The following is a 16,459-nucleotide window of genomic DNA, read 5'->3' on the forward strand; positions in this document are numbered from 1 at the left end:
TTCATGTTAAAAATAATCGATTTTTAATTGAGTACTTAAATTATTCATCACTAGTTGATTCAATTATCATCAATATATCTTGGTAAATGATATATTTCTCAAAGAGCAATTGGTTTGATATTGTTACGTTGAAAATGTAGTCTCCGGAATATGTATTTGGTAGTGTATGTCTCATATTTAAGAAAAAACCCGATAAATAACCGAAAAAATCGAAAAACCGACCAAAACCGAATCGATAAAAAACGACTTAATTGATTTAGTTTGGTTTTAATATTTTAAAAACCGACTTAGTAGATTTAATTTCTTTTTAGGAAAAATCGAACCAAACCGAATCACGAACACCCGAGAAACTTGAGAATTGACCACAAAGTCCCTATCCCAATATCTCCAGAAACCCTAAACAAAAAGTCTAGTTCGCACTGCGAATGCGAGCGCGTTGCGTGGAAGCGGAAAAAGGGTAGACCGAAGAAGAGGAATAAAATAGGAAAACCCAAACAAAAATGAGCAGCTTGGCCTTGTCTTCTCTCAAACTTCCGCCGGTGCTTTTGCTCTCTCCGCCTCCACCCGCCAAGCTCCTTCACCTCTCTTCTTTCTCCTCGTTTCTTCTCAATACCCGTAAGCCTCTCTCTTTTTCTGTATCTCATTTCTGATGGATTGTTATTAATATACACTTATATACACAGTCATTTTCCTCCGTGTTTGATTTCAATCCTTCTAACTCTTCGTTGAATCATGAATTTGAGTTAATTTTTGTTTTTCATTTTGATGTTCAATTAATGCTTACCCAAGCCTGTTCTACTTAAATGCCGAGCCTAGCTGTCTTTTTGAACTTGAATATCGGGCTAATATAGAAATAATAAATCATCTATCAGAATTCAGAATAATGGCCGATGGCCGTTTAAGAAAGAAGGATAGAATTTTGGACTGCGCAGAAGAAAGAAGGTAGAATTTTTATATCAAGGAAAACATGTAAAACATACAAACATCAACGTTCTATTATCTTCGCGTTTTACGCCCTGCAACTCTTCCTCAGCCAGGCTTGGGCAGAGTATCAGAGCAAGTATTAGTAGAAAACAAAAAAGCCTTCCTCGTCATTGACATCTTTGCTCGTAGGGAAAGCGTGTTACAACATCTGGAGTTTGTTTCAGTATCCTTATTGTTCCTAGATGATTACTCTTCCGTTTTGCTTTCTATCTATTTCCTTTAGATGTAATATGCTAGTGCTTGTGGTAATTTTTGTCATGGTGCTGGTGAAACTAGACAGGTATTCCCCGAGCAACATCTAGGGAACTTTTCAGTGTGGTAAAAGTATCTACAAAGCCAATATCAACCATGGCAACTGTAAGAAAATACATCACCCTTTTGATATTGTTATTATCTTCATTAATTGCATGATAATGACTTGCAATGTTCTGCGGAATCATAGCTAACATACCTCCTTACTGAACAGGATAAAGAAATTGTAGGGAGTGTTAAGGAGCAATTAGCAAAGCTATTTGAGGAATCACTTAGGGCAGCATTCCCTGATGTTGAAGGTGTGCAGCCTATGATTGCTATTTGCAATGATCCAAGACACGGGGACTACCAGTGGTATGGATTACTTAATTTACAAGTAATTACAGTGTTGTCAAAGGCTCACCTTAAGCGTTTAACCCTTAAAGCTAGGTGCAAAAAAGGATGATTGCTTCTCCTCGCTTAGTGTGTCTCGTTGCCAATGGACGTTGTACTGAAGAAGCCATGCTAAACAATAAAATATGTCACTGACTTAAAGTTTATAAGTTCCTTTTGTCCATATAACTGTTATTGGTGCGTTAGTAATTATTATTGAATAGCAGATATATTTATGTAGTCTTTTCTTCTTTTGCTCCTTTTTTCATTAAATCCTGCGCTTTGCTTGCCCTTTGCGACTAAAGCCCCAATAGACCCAACACTTTTCTGCCCTTTTCGTCTTTTGATAACACCTATTTGTTAAGACTATTAATAATTCTATTAATATCACTAGTAGTTTTATTACATAGGAAATATTAGGCCATTATTTCCTTTAACTTCTCACCATGGGGTTTGATTTTGGGCAGCAACAATGCGATGAGCTTGTGGAATAAGATTAAAGGCCAAGGTACCCAGTTCAGGGGTCCTCAACCTGTTGGAAAGGTAATGACATTGACATCCTCTATAGTCTCTTTGCCTTATTTCTATTCATGCCAGTGTCTTCGAAGTTCGTAGTTTTGATAATAGTCTTGAAGTGCAAGATACTAACATCGCATTTGTTTTCTTATGTTTAGGCTATTATAGATAATCTTCCTGCATCAGAAATGATTGAGAGATGCTCTACAGCAGGACCTGGTTTTATTAATGTTGTATTAAAAAAGCAATGGATAGCAAAGGTGTTCGCTTTATTTTACCCCAGTTCTATTCCTTTCGAATTTTATTTTATGAAAAGGTTTGTATCATATAATGACATTGTTGTTTTTGTTGATGCAGAGCATTGAGAGGATGCTAATAGACGGTATTGAAACATGGGCACCAAAGCTTCCTGTCGAAAGGACAGTTGTTGATTTTTCATCTCCAAACATAGCAAAGGAGATGCATGTTGGTCATTTGAGATCTACTATTATTGGAGACACTTTGGCCCGAATGCTGGAGTTTTCTAATGTTGAAGTTCTTCGGAGAAACCATGTGGGTGACTGGGGAACACAGGTAGATGTCATGCTCAAATAATCTCGTTATTCTGTCTTTGTCATGAGCAATTGGAATAAGATATACATATGTCTAAATTCGTTTGCAAATTCTTCTGGGCTAGACTTTTTTTCTTTTTCAAACTGATACATCAATTGCCTGAACTGTTAAAGCAATTAAGAACTGGTGCATTTAACAGATATCCTTGCCTTTTCTTCTTGAAAAATATTATATTGATTATCGTTATCCGCATCGATGTTATAACACTGTCAATTTAGCCTTAATTTATTATAGTACATGAGTGGAAGAGATTTCAGATAGATTGAGAAGGGATTTTTTGCTGGTAAGGAAGAAAGGGAAGAGGGAATTTCATTTGGTAAGGTGGAATATTGGTACTCTTGACAAAGAAAATGGAAGATTAGGAATAAGGAACCTGAGGATCCATAGCTAAAGCTTGCTGTACAAATGGCTTTGGAGGTTCAATTTTGGAGAAGGGGCTCTTTGGAGAAAAGTTTTGGTAGCAAAATAGGGCCACGAAGCCCACGACCGATGAGACCTGTGGTACACTAAAGTGGTTCAGGGACCTATGGAATTGGGGTTTGGAAGCACACCAGAGAACATTGGAATGTTCTTTGCTATGATCAAGTTAAAATTGGTAAGTGGACAATTTTAATTTTGGCATGACACATGGACGGATCACACACCTTTACAAGATCAATTTCCAGATTTGCTGAACATGCTGATGCCACTGGGCACTAGTTTGGGTGGACTATTAGATTTATAAGGGATTATAATGATTGGGAGATTCAATGGGTGCTGCAACTGTTTGTGCAGAGTTGGAAGCCCTGGGAGTTAATTGGGGAATCTGGTACTTTAATTTGGTTCTCAAGAAATGCTATTTTCTCTGTTAATAGCTGCTACAAAAGCTTGGTAGCCTCTTCAATCAACACAGTAGAGTGGGCATGGCCATGAAGAAGGATCTGGAGAACGAGGTCTCCATATAAGGTAGGTTGTTTCTGTTGAGAGGCTGCCCATGGTGCGGTATCGACTCATCGGAATCTGATGAAGGGCAGCCCGGTGCACAAGGCCTCCCGCGTTCACGTAGGGTCCGGGGAAGGGTCGCACCCTAAGGGGTGTGACGTAGACGGTCTACCCTAATGCAAGCATTAGTGGTTGCTTCTACGGTTCGATCCCGTGATCTATAGGTCACACGGAATCTGATGAAGAGGGGAATGAATTTATGTGGCAGGTGTCTCATGTGAGAGGTACGTGGAGACATCAGGGCACCTTTTTATGTACTTCCGCGGAGCTTATTTCTCAACATCCTTTGGATTGTTCAGTGATGCCTACTTCTGTTAAAGATCTTTTCAGCTGCTGGCATTCACATGGTTAGAGAAAGGACAAATAGATGATATGGAATACAATTCCTTCTTGTGTGCTATGGGTGATATGCAAGGAAAGAAATTAGGTGTTTTGAGGGAAAAGCTCAAACTATACAGTGTCGGAAACATAAGTTTTTACGGTTATTAGCTAGTCGGTGTACATTGGAAGATGTATACGAAGCAGACAGCCAGACACTGACAGATTTTTTAATCTCTTTTCAGAACTAGCCTGATTTTGTAGATACTTTATATCTGACAGCACATACTTGATGCGGGTTTCATAGTGAATAAAAATTCCTACAATCTCTTTCAAAAATAGATATGTGACATGAATAGTCTATCATTATTCAAGTTTACATACCTTTAAAAAAAATACCATGTCATTATTCTGAAATATTCATGCAATTGTTGGTTGAATGAGCAATCTTACTCTGATTTGTTTTGAAAGAAAGACCAAATTTTATGTTCATTGGATTTTTATCCACGAAGCTATATAGTGATTTATTTATGACTCGATGCAAGTTCTCTTTTTAGAGTAGTATGTTATGCACTAGAAATGGTTTGTTCCCTTACCTTGTAAGTCAAAAAGCCTCACACTTATTATATCTTTTGCAGTTTGGAATGTTAATTGAGTACCTCTTTGACAAAATTCCTAACTGGGAAGCTGCTAGTGCCCAAGCCATTGGAGATTTGCAGGTGAATGTTCAAATTTAGCTGTCATTCTCCTATTATCTTACTCTGTGATATTTGATAATCTCCATTTGGCCCTAGATAAAGCATGCGATATGCACATAAAAAATTAGCTAATAGAAAATAATGGAAAAAGAAAAGGATTAGCATTGACAGAAATTTCTGATACTACATAGTGTTCTTTTCTTTGTTCACATGCTATCATTTTCAATTATTACTTGACTTATTTGGAAGTTTTTAAACAATTGTCTATTATTAGCTACAAATATGAGCATACCCTGGAATGTGCGCGTATCTGTTTCTTGAAAACTTCACTTGGGAAGGAGCAGTACATGTGGTAGGATGACGGAATTTTTTATGATAACTTGACATATCAGTCCCTTTCTTGATTTCTTGTAGGCGTTCTATAAGGCCTCAAAACAAAGATTTGACAATGATCCAGATTTCAAGGAGAGGGCGCAAAAGGCTGTTGTTAGCCTACAGGTGAACTTTCAAGTTTTGCAAGTCTGCATCTAATGATAACATTTTTCTTGATAGATGTTGGGGAAATTCAATTCTGTCCTTTGAAGGGGAGGGGGCAAATGAATATGCTTGCAGATATCTGCTGCTTCTCTTGCATTATTTGTTTGAAATGCCAGATGGCATCTGATAATCGTGTTATAGCTTCCTCATGAAAGATCTGCTCAACTAGTTAATAACTTTTAAGGATAACATTTTATTTGATCCTTTTCTCTTATATGTGTGTTTCAATTGGTGTATGTCTCATAGGGAGGGGAGGAGAAGTACAGGAAGGCATGGACACAAATTTGTGAAATTAGCAGAGAAGAATTTCAAAGGGTTTACGAAAGACTTGGAGTTCACTTAGAGGAAAAGGTACCTTGTTGAGCATTCTCTACTATCTTAAATTGAAATCTGGAGAGCATGCATTATATCTTGTTTTTGCCTTCTAAATGTGATGCATCCTCTAGGCTAATGTTGTTTAGTATCTCCACGAGCCGTGCTAAAATTTCTTCTGATCCTTCATGCTATTAGAATCACATATGTACTGTTTCAACTTTTAGCACCCATGAAATGATTCTGAATCTGATGATTTTACTTGTTTTGTATTTTCAACAAATACTTAATCCCAAAGAGAATGCTTCAAAGGTATTCCCCTGAAGGAGAATTCTCATAGCAGTCGTACCAAAGCGTGTGCTTAGTGGTGAATGAAGCTAGAATGAACCTTGGGAAACCAAGGTTCAAATTCCAGCAGATGCAAAAAAGTTAGGTATAATTTCTAGCCCGTCGCAGGAATCCGGTGGATTAATTGAGCTGCGCACAAGCTAGCTCGGCCACCACTCCTATAAAAAAGGAAATCGCATAACGGTTGCATTGGAAGCTTTAGTATGTTTTTACTGGACAATGTACTGCGTATATTGCTGCCACCTGAAATTTAATAAGACTTCTAAAAAAGTTGAAACTCTTAGATTCAGATGATTAATTTCTGAAGAAATGGTAAATGAAAAAGAAAGATAGAGTAGCCTGTTGCCTGAACTTTTGATCTTAGAGTTATAGTTCTGCAGATTTGTTTTGATGATCAAATTAGTTGGTCATATAAACCCTAAAGAGAATTTTTTTTTTTTTGGGGGGGGGGAGGGGGCTAAAATTAGAAGATCCTGGTGGATACTCTTTTAACTAATTTCATCTTGTATGTGGTGCAGAAGTTGCTGCCATGTGACCGGGTGGTCACAGGTTCAAGCCGTGGAAACAACCTCTGGCTGAAATGCAGGGTAAGGCTGCATACAATAGACCCTCGTGGTCCGGCCCTTCCCCAGACCCCGCGTATAGCGGGAGCATAGTGCATCGGGCTGCCCTTTATGTGGTGCAGAAATTGAATATGATTTATGATTGTTGACATTGGACCATCTGGTCTCTAGTAGTCAAGTAAATATGGGGAAATTCATTTGGTGTGAGTGTCCTGCTATATGTAAATAGTTCTATCATATCCTGTAGAAGGATTGTGGGAGAATATGATGTTTTTTTATGACAGTGGCGTCAAGCCCGAATTGCGCGCACTATGACTAGTTCCACTGAGTACTTGCTACCTCCCACTAGCAGAGGTACTAGGTAACTCTACCCACCAAGGCCTGGGCGGATGGGAAGAAATCACCTAGTGTCTTTTGCCTCCGCTGGAATTTGAAACCGAGACCTTATGTTCTCCTCCCACTTCATTAACCACTAGGCCACACTCTTCATTAACCACTAGGGCACACCCTTGGGTACGAGAATATGATGATTCATTCAGCGGGGCTTATCCTTTTTTAATAAAATATTCTTTTTTCATTTTGAATTGAGCATGTAGCATGCACATGCATTACTTGTTTTATGTATGATTGAGCTAACCCTCATTGATTAATTTGGTATTTCTTATTTTTAGGGTGAAAGCTTTTACAATCCGTACATTCCCAAGGCGTTAGATTTGCTTAACAATAAGGGATTGATTCAAGAAAGCGAAGGAGCTCGTGTTATCTTTATTGAAGGGAAAAAAATACCTCTTATCGTTGTTAAGAGGGATGGTGGTTTCAACTATGCTTCAACTGATCTTACTGCACTATGGTTGGTTTTCATTGTAACTTGTGCTTTTGGATGGACTTTGCAATTATAGGCTGTTATGTCAAAATCATGGGATGTGTTTTAATGGGCTTTGGTGTCATGTTTGCCCCTTCTACTGCCAATATGACATGTCCTTTATGTCATTTTTGTCATTGCATGATACGTGTCTAAAACCACCAGTCATATTCATAGAGGAAATTGAAATATAAATAGGTTTGCGTTTCTACTTGGTGATAAACCTAGCGCTGTGGGAAGTTTGTTGCGCTACTCTACTTTTCTGTCTCAGTATTAAGGTTTGTGTAAGAGCTGCATGTATATTAAGTATGTACGCAGGAAGGAAAATATCTTGTCCCAGTGGCAAAGTAGGTCTGGTAGCTGTGAGTTCTTGTAATCAGTGTAATGCAAGCAAATGTTAATACGGAGTATATGTTAAAGAGGTGATTTTGAGTACAGATTACCCATCTTAAATTAATCCATATAGTTCAGACCATTATGATTAGATTACTCTAACCTATGTGATGTAGTATAGGTAACTAGCTGGGTAGAGGGGTATTGAGTTTGCAAGGCTTTTAATTTGGGTATCAACTGGTGTAACTGATGCTGAGACTTGGAGTTCAATGTATATTGAAGTTTCAACACATGATTTCATGATACCTTCTATATGCAACTCTTAAGGTATCGGCTTAATGAAGAGAAAGCAGACTGGATGATATATGTGACTGATGTTGGCCAACGAGAGCACTTTGAAATGGTCTTTGCTGTAAGTTTCTAAAATCAGTATCTCTTTTTCTATCCCTTTTTGGCATATGATGTTAAGATATATTTATTATTTGATGAATAGATTATGATATGATCTCATGAGGATTGAGCCATAACCAGGTTTGTTTTCCCTCTAATCTTCTTTCAGGCTGCAAAACTTGCAGGCTGGCTTCCCCAAAACGAGAATGATTTTCCCAAGGCCAGTCATGTAGGATTTGGTCTAGTTTTAGGAGATGATGGCAAACGATTTCGTACTCGGAGTACTGAGGTGGTTAAGCTAGTTGATTTACTTGATGAGGCCAAGAGCCGGTGTAAATTAGCACTTGAAGAACGAGGTATGTAGAATGATATTTGGTTGATTCTTGAACAGAGGGATTTTGGGATTTTTTGTATACTAGTTTATTTTTATTTGAATTAGCGTCTCTCTTGTCAATTATGGGTAGTAAAGTTTTGCAATCTTAATTTATAATGCAGAATTTCATGTTTTCTGTCATTACTGTCTTAGCAGGTAAGGCAACAGAATGGACAGCTGAGGAACTGGAGCAAACTGCTGAAGCAGTTGGATACGGTGCTGTGAAGTAAGTTCCTCATGCTTTTGCATGCATTTGTACTTATTTTCATTTTGCAAGAGAACAAAAATGAGCTGGGCAATTGAATACAGAGCTTACAAGTTTGGTGTTGAAGAATAGCAAAAAAAGTGTGACAAGTGATGATGAGCTTAATATTTCCTCAAGCTTGGTTGAGAATTTATAATCATTACTTGTGTGACAATTAGTGAAATGCCAATTTTAGGCATAACAAAATTCATAATCTATGCATGATTACACTAATCAGATCAATTTATATCAAACCTATTCAATATGAATCAATGCATATCTTGTAGTTCTCCTAGAATTTACCCTCAAGAGATTTAGTACCCAGCATTCCCCTGCTGGAGCATGCAAGTGTTATAGGCTCCAAGTTTGTTACTAATTTACTGGATCCAATCCAAGTACCTTGAAGGGATTTAGTTATAACATGTGCAAGTTGGTAATTTGAACTGGCAAAACTAGTGGTAATGCATTCAATCTTCTATCTTAGAAAATGACAATCCACTTCTATCTATCTCATTCTTTCATGAAATACGGGATTTGAGTATATATAAAAGAAGGTACAATTGTCACATTTTTACTTCATCTTTGTGACGTCAGTGCACTTATCTTAGAGAAGTTGTTTAACTAGATAAGCTTTAAGTTGCAAGGGTAATAGCTTGATATTTTGCTTCTGCAGTAGATCTGGTGATAACATCTTGTCTTTTACTCTTTCAAGAGATATATTTCCTCTGATCATGATACAGTATCCAGAAGTGAATTGTCTATGTGAGGGAGAATTTGTTCAATCTGCGTTAGAGTATCCAACATTTTGTTGATGACCCTTCATATAACAGTCTTTGTGCTTGAGCTCCTTTAGTGTACTCAAAATGCAAATTATTGCATCCCAATGGCCAGTTGGTCACGCCGTGGAGTTTGGAGAATTTAATTGACGGCAGATGAAATATTTGGTTGTGTGATTTTATGATAAATTAGTTTGTCAACCAGTCTTCCATTTCATCAGGGTTTTCTAATGGCTTCTAGCCTTTTTCTATCTAGAAACAAGTTTAACATTTGGATTCGTAAGAGTGTCAACATATTTGAAATCTAACATACTTGTCTCCTCAAATATATCCAAAGCGTACTTTCTTTGTTGGATAGCTATGCCAATCTTAGATTGTGATAACTCGATCTCCAGAAAGTATTTCTATTTGTCCAAATTTTTGGTTTGCAAGTGATTAAACAAATTGCAAGTTGAGAAATTCCTTGTTGGTTATTGCTTGCTATGTCAATGTCATCAACATAAACCAGTTTAGTGTCATACTTCAACCTAGCATTGTCTGTCGCATGCAAAGCAGGGGAATTTAATGGTCTGTGCTATGATTTTGTGAACTTTTAGTATAGCGGTTGTTTTAGGCCAACTCTTTTGTCAGGCAAAACTGAAAAAGTATGAACAGTGAAAGAAAATTTCTATTTTGAAGAAGTGACATTTTATTGGAGGATTCAAGAAAGAGACTTTATATGGGATGAGGCAGTATACATACGAAAATTAATTGCCTTGGTGGCAATAGTTTAGAACAAAAATTCTGGTTCAATAGCTCAAACAAGTAGGCCAGAATGCCTTTGACCACTGCAGCGATACATAAGAGTTCGTCAATAGGGAGAAGTACATAGGTTCTATATAGTCATTGCTGTTGGCACATTGTATTATCATAGGCATGCACTCCAATTACAGTTAGGTGTAATTTTGGAGAGTACATACCTTTTGCACCAAAATCTTTCACATTTATATGAATAGTGATGTCATCTACAATCTCCAGATGTTTCAAGAAATCAAATTCGTAACACTCAAAACTATGATTGTGTTTGACTTATTTCCCATCAAATAGATTTATCAACTATCTCTATAGTTTGCTCTGGTACATTTTGTGATACATCTCCTTTGTGCTTTTCTTGTCTTCTCTCGAGGACTCTGACCTTTTCTTTTCCCTTTTGGAATGGAAAATAGATATGCAGACTTGAAGAACAACAGATTGACCAACTACACATTTAATTTTGATCAGATGCTTAGTGATAAGGTGTGTATAGATATCCATTTACAAAATGAGTAAATTTCATTTTGCACTAGTATACTAATTTATCTCTCCTCGGATTAACCCACGTGCTTCATTAGACTTATCTTCATCCTTTTCAATCTTCATGGAAACAGTTCCATGATTATATTTATAACTGAAGCGGGTGAGATCCTGTAATATTTTATGTTTTGCACTTGATTCATAGATTTGCTTTCTTATTTATGCCTCTGGTTAAATAAGATTTGACATTCACTTGTGTTTCTCTGTGATTGGCAGGGAAATACGGCTGTGTATTTGCTGTATGCACATGCCCGAATTTGTTCGATCATCAGAAAGTCTGGTAGAGATATAGAGGAGTTAAAGAAGGTAAAGATCTCATTCGTCCTTGTTGAAATATGTCTTCCAGATTTTGTATGTATGTGTTTTTTGGGAGGGTGTGTGTGTGGTGTTCAACCAATGTTCAGGTCAAATAGTTCCTGCTATTATTGCTCTTTGGCCACTTGTGGCTGTTTAAAAGTTAATGCTTTGGGTTATTGGATTTGTAGAACTAATAATTCTCACAATTGAGTGATTTGTAATGGACAGGTAGGAGGTATAGTATTGGCTCATCCAGATGAACGTGCGTTAGGCCTTCATTTGCTCCAGTTTGCTGAGGTAAGTAGATGTTCTATAGTTATTACAGCGCCGTGACTTTCTATTATCTGTGCAAAGTTCTAGTCTTGTAAATATTGGTGTCTCATTTGCAGATCGTTGAGGAGGCTTGTATCAATCTTTTGCCAAACCTTTTGTGTGAATATCTTTACAAATTGTCTGAAGACTTCACAAAATTTTACACCAATTGTCAGGTAAGAATTTTTTCTAGTGAGAATTATTGTCAGGTATGAATTCTTTCTAGTGAGAATTAAGTTAACCAAAGAACGGAAAAATTGGATACTCTTCACCTGGACAATTCATGGCTAAAGTTGCCACAAACTAGCTTGAAACCACTTGCTAGTAAATCTGGAAGCATTGCATGTAGCTGCTGCTTCACAGTTAGTTATCCTAGGATTATAATGTAGGGATTGTTAGTGTTATGAATAATAATACATAAATTGTTATGCAAAGATTGATGGGGAAGTTAAGAATTAGTTTACTAATTAGCGTACATGTTGAGTTTTTGTTCTAAAAAGAAACTCTTAAATTAAAAAACACTGTAAAGTAAGGCGGATTACCTTACTTTTATTTTAGGAGTATTTGTCGTTTCAGGTACTCTTATCCAAACATTCTTATTCCACATTTATCTCACATATAATAGAACATAGGTTCCAGCATACAGCACTAAAGAAACAAGAACAACACATAAGATTCATGCAAGGATGAAGATCGTTTTGAGGAATTATTTGTTTTTGAGTTGATAGCTAGCCCTTAAAGTTTTATTTTGTAATTTGGCAGGTGGTTGGTTCAGCGGAGGAAACAAGCAGGCTTATGCTGTGCGAGGCAACAGCTGTTGTGATGAGAAAGTGTTTCCATTTGTTGGGTATCACCCCTGTTTATAAAATTTGAAATGTTAAAAAGATTTTGTACTCTTCTTTCTTTTTCTCTTGTAGTCACGAGTTTGCCAATCCTGCCAAATGTGTACACGAGTTTGTGCAGTTTAATAGTTTATTGAGATCCAAAATTAGTTGGTTATGTTTTCTGAGGGCAAAATTCAGCATTACTTCATATTGTTTTCAGAGCATTTTGGAACCTTACTCAACGTAGGGTCCAAAAAATCCTACGTACAAGGGGATAAGAGTTCTTAGCATCGGTAGTAGTTTTTCAGCAGTTCCTGCTTGAGTTGTTTATTTTAAGGATTTAAATAATAAGCAACTTTTACACTATCGGTTCAATTTAACCAGCTTTAGCAGGTCAGTACTCTATTTTCTAGGTTGTCATTTCAAAAAATCTATATACATGCATTGCACTAAACTTAAACTCTTACTAAATACCTGCCAACTTAAGTTTTAATATTAGCCACCTTCACTTTGCCCATGACCTTATGGTTGTTTTAACTGGTCGATCTGTGAACCAAATGACATGCTAAGCAATGATAACTAATCATAACTAAAGATTGGTTATGGATCCATGACACATGCCATGGTTGTTTTAAAATCGATCTCCTGTGTTTGGTACGCGGAATAAGGCGGGATAATATAAGTGATTAAATTTATACCATCAATCAAACATGGTATAAATTTAATTACAGACTGAATATCCACCTTATTCCTTTATCCCATTAAACTTGGGATTATTTTATCCCACCACCTGGAGGTGGGATAAAATAGTTCAGGGCTTATAATCCTGGGATTATAATAAGAGTCGAGGAAGGTTCTAGGTATGACAGTCGCTACTCACGACTGATCTTTTATCAAATTAGACGTGGCTAAAGTGGCCATTAATGCAAAGAAAGGTAGACAAGGAAAGTAGTTATGTGAATTGAACAAATGAAAGAATTTCCTAATTTTCAATTTCAAAAATATTCTTTAAAGCTATGATGTTTTTAATATTTTAAACTAGCTGAACTTCTTTTTTTTTTTTGTTTAAATTTTTTATAGATTGAATGAATTCAATTTGTATTTCATGTGAAGGAAAAACTAAAAAGATTAGCATAAAAAAAAGGCTTCTATTTTGTTGGTTTGGTTTGTTCTGTATTTTAGCAAATTGGCATAGTTGATTTGATTTATTTTAAGGCAAAAGCCAAATCAAAACAATTACTACTAATATTACGAGTACGACGACCCACCCAAAACTTATCTTACGAGTATGAATGTGGTAACTGCTCATAACCCTCGAAACATTGATCAGACTCCTCGAGAAACTTGTAGGGTTTAATTAGTTACAGAAAATTTCCATAATTCCTTTTTCTTTTTTCTTGATCCTCCATCACTTCATTTACATCAACAAACATTTCTGCTCAAAATTTGTTTCTCTTTCTACTGAAAATGTCAACCATTTTCCTTTTACAATTTCACATGTTGCTAGCTTTAAAAAATAAAAAATTACTACTGAGAATTTAGGAAATTAAAAATTCTTTTCCAAAGAAATGGGAGATGTAGCATGAAGAGTAGTATTTGATAAAATAGGCCTCCTTGAAGTTGAAGAGTAGGACTTCTTTTTAATGATAGGTTTTGGACGAAATGATGATCTTTTGACATTTGCTCCAAAACTCTTAAATGACTTCATTCTCTGGTTATAAGAATTCCCTTTCTTTGCAAGATCCTCTAGCCTCTTCACATTTCCTAAACATCCAAACGACCGACTATTCCCTTGATAATATTTTGATAGTCCTCTCCTGCACACACACAAGAGTTCATATATTTCATTACAATTTAGAGTGTATATAAAACATTTTGAGCTAAATGCTTGCCCAAACAGAAATTCTTAACTTTCCACAAAAATAGATTACATGTGAAGAAAACATATATTTTGCATATCTGAATATATACGAGGATCAAATATCTATTACCATAAAAAATAGTGATGAATGGTGAACTTACTTGATGGGTAATTGATCCATTAATTCAGACAACTCATACAAAGGTCCATGAGACGAAGCATCATCATCTAGCTCAAACGAAGAAGAAGAAGAATAAGAAAATTCCAACGAATTTGACTTAAGAGAATAATCATCAGAAATACAATTCTCAGTTTCCATAATAACCCACGTCTGAACATTCTTCTCTTTCAACCCCATTATATTTCTTCTTCTTGATAATTTCCCTTTATTTAAAGAAAGATGATTGAATTTGCTAAAGGAAAGGAAAAAATATAGAGAGTTAAGTAACAGAATAGAAGATATATAATGATTTTCTTGTTTCCTCAAGACTTGGTAATACGTTGCAATTTCTAGCAAGTTTCTGATAAGGAGACATTTATATATATATCTCCTACAACTCTTTTGTCTAAATCCAATAATTTAATTATTTATAGATAAACATTAAAAAAATACTCTTGCTGTTTTAGATTACATGGTTGAGAGATTTTTGAAGGGTTTGGCTGGGTGAGTGGGTGGATAATGACTGACGTGTATAATTATGAGATTTAGTTTTGAGTACAAGATTAGTTTTTCTCTCTCTTCCCTTTTTCTTAACTGAGCAAGATTAGTTTGTTTTCATGTTGTTTAATTTGCATTTATTCTTTAATTACGGATTACTTTTTGGGGTTAATTTTAAGTGGATAAGGTAGATTTTTGTAGACATCCAAATGTGACTCACCACTCTTTCATTTTGGGGAAACTAATTAAAGTCACCATCTTTGTGACTTTTGTCCCCACAAAGGTATGACACTACAACCCATGTACTTGTAATTTTCATTTCTATATTCGAACAAAAGATTGTCAACATAAAGGTCGATCGATTTATATTTAATTGGTTTAATTTTTAAAAAAATTAGTATTGAACTTATTATATTATTAAAATTATAAATTAAAATCTATTAATATTTATTGAGATTTAGTAAATTTTTAATATATATCTATATTTTGTGTCAAAAATTATAGAGTTAAATGAACTCGTACTTGATAGGCTACATCATCGTCTGGTCAAAGAGGTTAAATCATTGATTATTCTACTTCTTTTAACCAAAGTAGTAGTACCAAACAGATCTTATGCACTATGGGAAACAAAAAACTGTGGTTGAATTTTGGGTAATTTTCATGTATCCTTTGTTTTGCGAAAATTCTTTTAAGTATTTTCATAATTAACTATGTATGCTTACATTAGGATGTGATGCCCATATCATACGTTTTTGGGGATGCAGTCTTTCTTCGAACCCTATGAGAACGCGGGATACTTTGTACTTCAAACTGCCTTTTTAGATCATTCTAACAATTCCAAAAAAAAATTAAAAGTTTCCCTTTTCCGCTCTTTTAGAAAAATAAAAAGTCACTTTTATTATGATTTTCTTATCCAATATAACCTTCTTACTCCTATTAGTGTAGCATTAATTATGTGAGACGTTTAAAGAAGACAAAGAAGATAGTTTAAATATATTCTTATAGTAAGGTTATTAATATTCTTATTTATAAAGGGATGTGTAAAATCTTAAAGCATACATAAAATGAAAGAGAGAGAGTAATTCAGTAGTAGAGCTACTAGTCTGCTACCTTGCATCTTAAAATCTTAATTGAAGGCGTAAAGTTTTATTTTCAAAAAAAAATCTTCTTTATCTTTTAATAATTCGAGCTTCCCAAAAGAATATTAGAAAAGAGCTGGCTTGAGTACATCTTTGTATGAGGAGTTCTACAAGGAAGAACTTCAATGGATGGTAATAAAGTCAATTTAGTTTTCAAGATTGTACTAAAAGAATTGTTCCTTTCTTACAAGTATATACCACATTAGAGAATTGGATAATAAGTTAATTTTGTCACTTTAGAGATTTCAAAGAAGTGTTCCTTTCTTACAAGCATATACCACTTTTGTGGCTACAAATAATTAAAGGGTTTCTTATATTGATAGGTTGATGTAGAATTAATTATCTTTGACTGCTTAAGTCAGCTTGGGTCTTATATGACTTAAATTCTATACGTTAATTCTTTAAGGTTCTTAGTATCGAATGTAATATATTTTAAAAATTATGACTTCATATCTTACTATTTGTTATAATTTTAATGAATTTTTATTTATAAATTTATATTTTACATCTAAAGTATCGAGTTCAGATAAACCTGAAACCACTAGATTGCATCCGCCCCTGACTT

General features: G+C 35.4%; 2 protein-coding genes across 3 annotated transcripts; one reads left to right on the top strand and one right to left on the bottom strand.

Moving 5' to 3' along the window:
• Positions 1 to 422: 422 nt before the first annotated feature.
• On the top strand, positions 423 to 12,411 carry LOC104092099 (arginine--tRNA ligase, chloroplastic/mitochondrial-like). Of its 2 annotated transcripts, none has more exons than XM_009597603.4 (18): positions 423 to 615; positions 1,265 to 1,341; positions 1,451 to 1,590; positions 2,076 to 2,151; positions 2,283 to 2,384; positions 2,482 to 2,697; positions 4,674 to 4,754; positions 5,148 to 5,231; positions 5,517 to 5,621; positions 7,165 to 7,343; positions 8,016 to 8,100; positions 8,248 to 8,434; positions 8,608 to 8,677; positions 10,677 to 10,746; positions 11,020 to 11,109; positions 11,329 to 11,397; positions 11,490 to 11,588; positions 12,175 to 12,411. In XM_009597603.4, exons 1-18 carry the CDS (start codon positions 501 to 503, stop codon positions 12,283 to 12,285), a joined length of 1,956 nt encoding a protein of 651 aa, XP_009595898.1. In that variant the 5' UTR covers positions 423 to 500; the 3' UTR covers positions 12,286 to 12,411. The 2 variants fall into 2 exon arrangements, with proteins under 2 accessions (XP_009595898.1, XP_033510963.1); XM_033655072.2 differs by having other exon boundaries at positions 434 to 615; positions 1,261 to 1,341.
• Positions 12,412 to 13,571: 1,160 nt separating this feature from the next.
• On the bottom strand, positions 13,572 to 14,660 carry LOC104092098 (protein OXIDATIVE STRESS 3). Its single transcript, XM_009597602.4, has 2 exons — positions 14,259 to 14,660; positions 13,572 to 14,053 (listed from the first exon to the last, which is right to left on the bottom strand). The coding sequence occupies exons 1-2, from the start codon at positions 14,453 to 14,455 to the stop codon at positions 13,783 to 13,785; spliced, it is 468 nt and encodes a 155-aa protein (XP_009595897.1). The 5' UTR covers positions 14,456 to 14,660; the 3' UTR covers positions 13,572 to 13,782.
• Between the last annotated feature and the right edge of the window lie 1,799 nt (positions 14,661 to 16,459).

Source organism: Nicotiana tomentosiformis, chromosome 8 (assembly GCF_000390325.3).
Source record: "Nicotiana tomentosiformis chromosome 8, ASM39032v3, whole genome shotgun sequence".
Classification (NCBI taxonomy): domain Eukaryota; kingdom Viridiplantae; phylum Streptophyta; class Magnoliopsida; order Solanales; family Solanaceae; genus Nicotiana; species Nicotiana tomentosiformis.

Bases quoted from the DNA above. Each gene is read 5' to 3' on its own strand.
- LOC104092099 (XM_009597603.4), top strand. From the start codon at position 501: ATGAGCAGCTTGGCCTTGTCTTCTCTCAAACTTCCGCCGGTGCTTTTG. The intron at 2,152-2,282 runs GTAATGACATTG...TCTTATGTTTAG, and splicing joins GTCCTCAACCTGTTGGAAAG to GCTATTATAGATAATCTTCC. The intron at 5,232-5,516 runs GTGAACTTTCAA...TATGTCTCATAG, and splicing joins AGGCTGTTGTTAGCCTACAG to GGAGGGGAGGAGAAGTACAG.
- LOC104092098 (XM_009597602.4), bottom strand. From the start codon at position 14,455: ATGGGGTTGAAAGAGAAGAATGTTCAGACGTGGGTTATTATGGAAACT. The intron at 14,054-14,258 runs GTAAGTTCACCA...GTGTGTGTGCAG, and splicing joins ATGGATCAATTACCCATCAA to GAGAGGACTATCAAAATATT.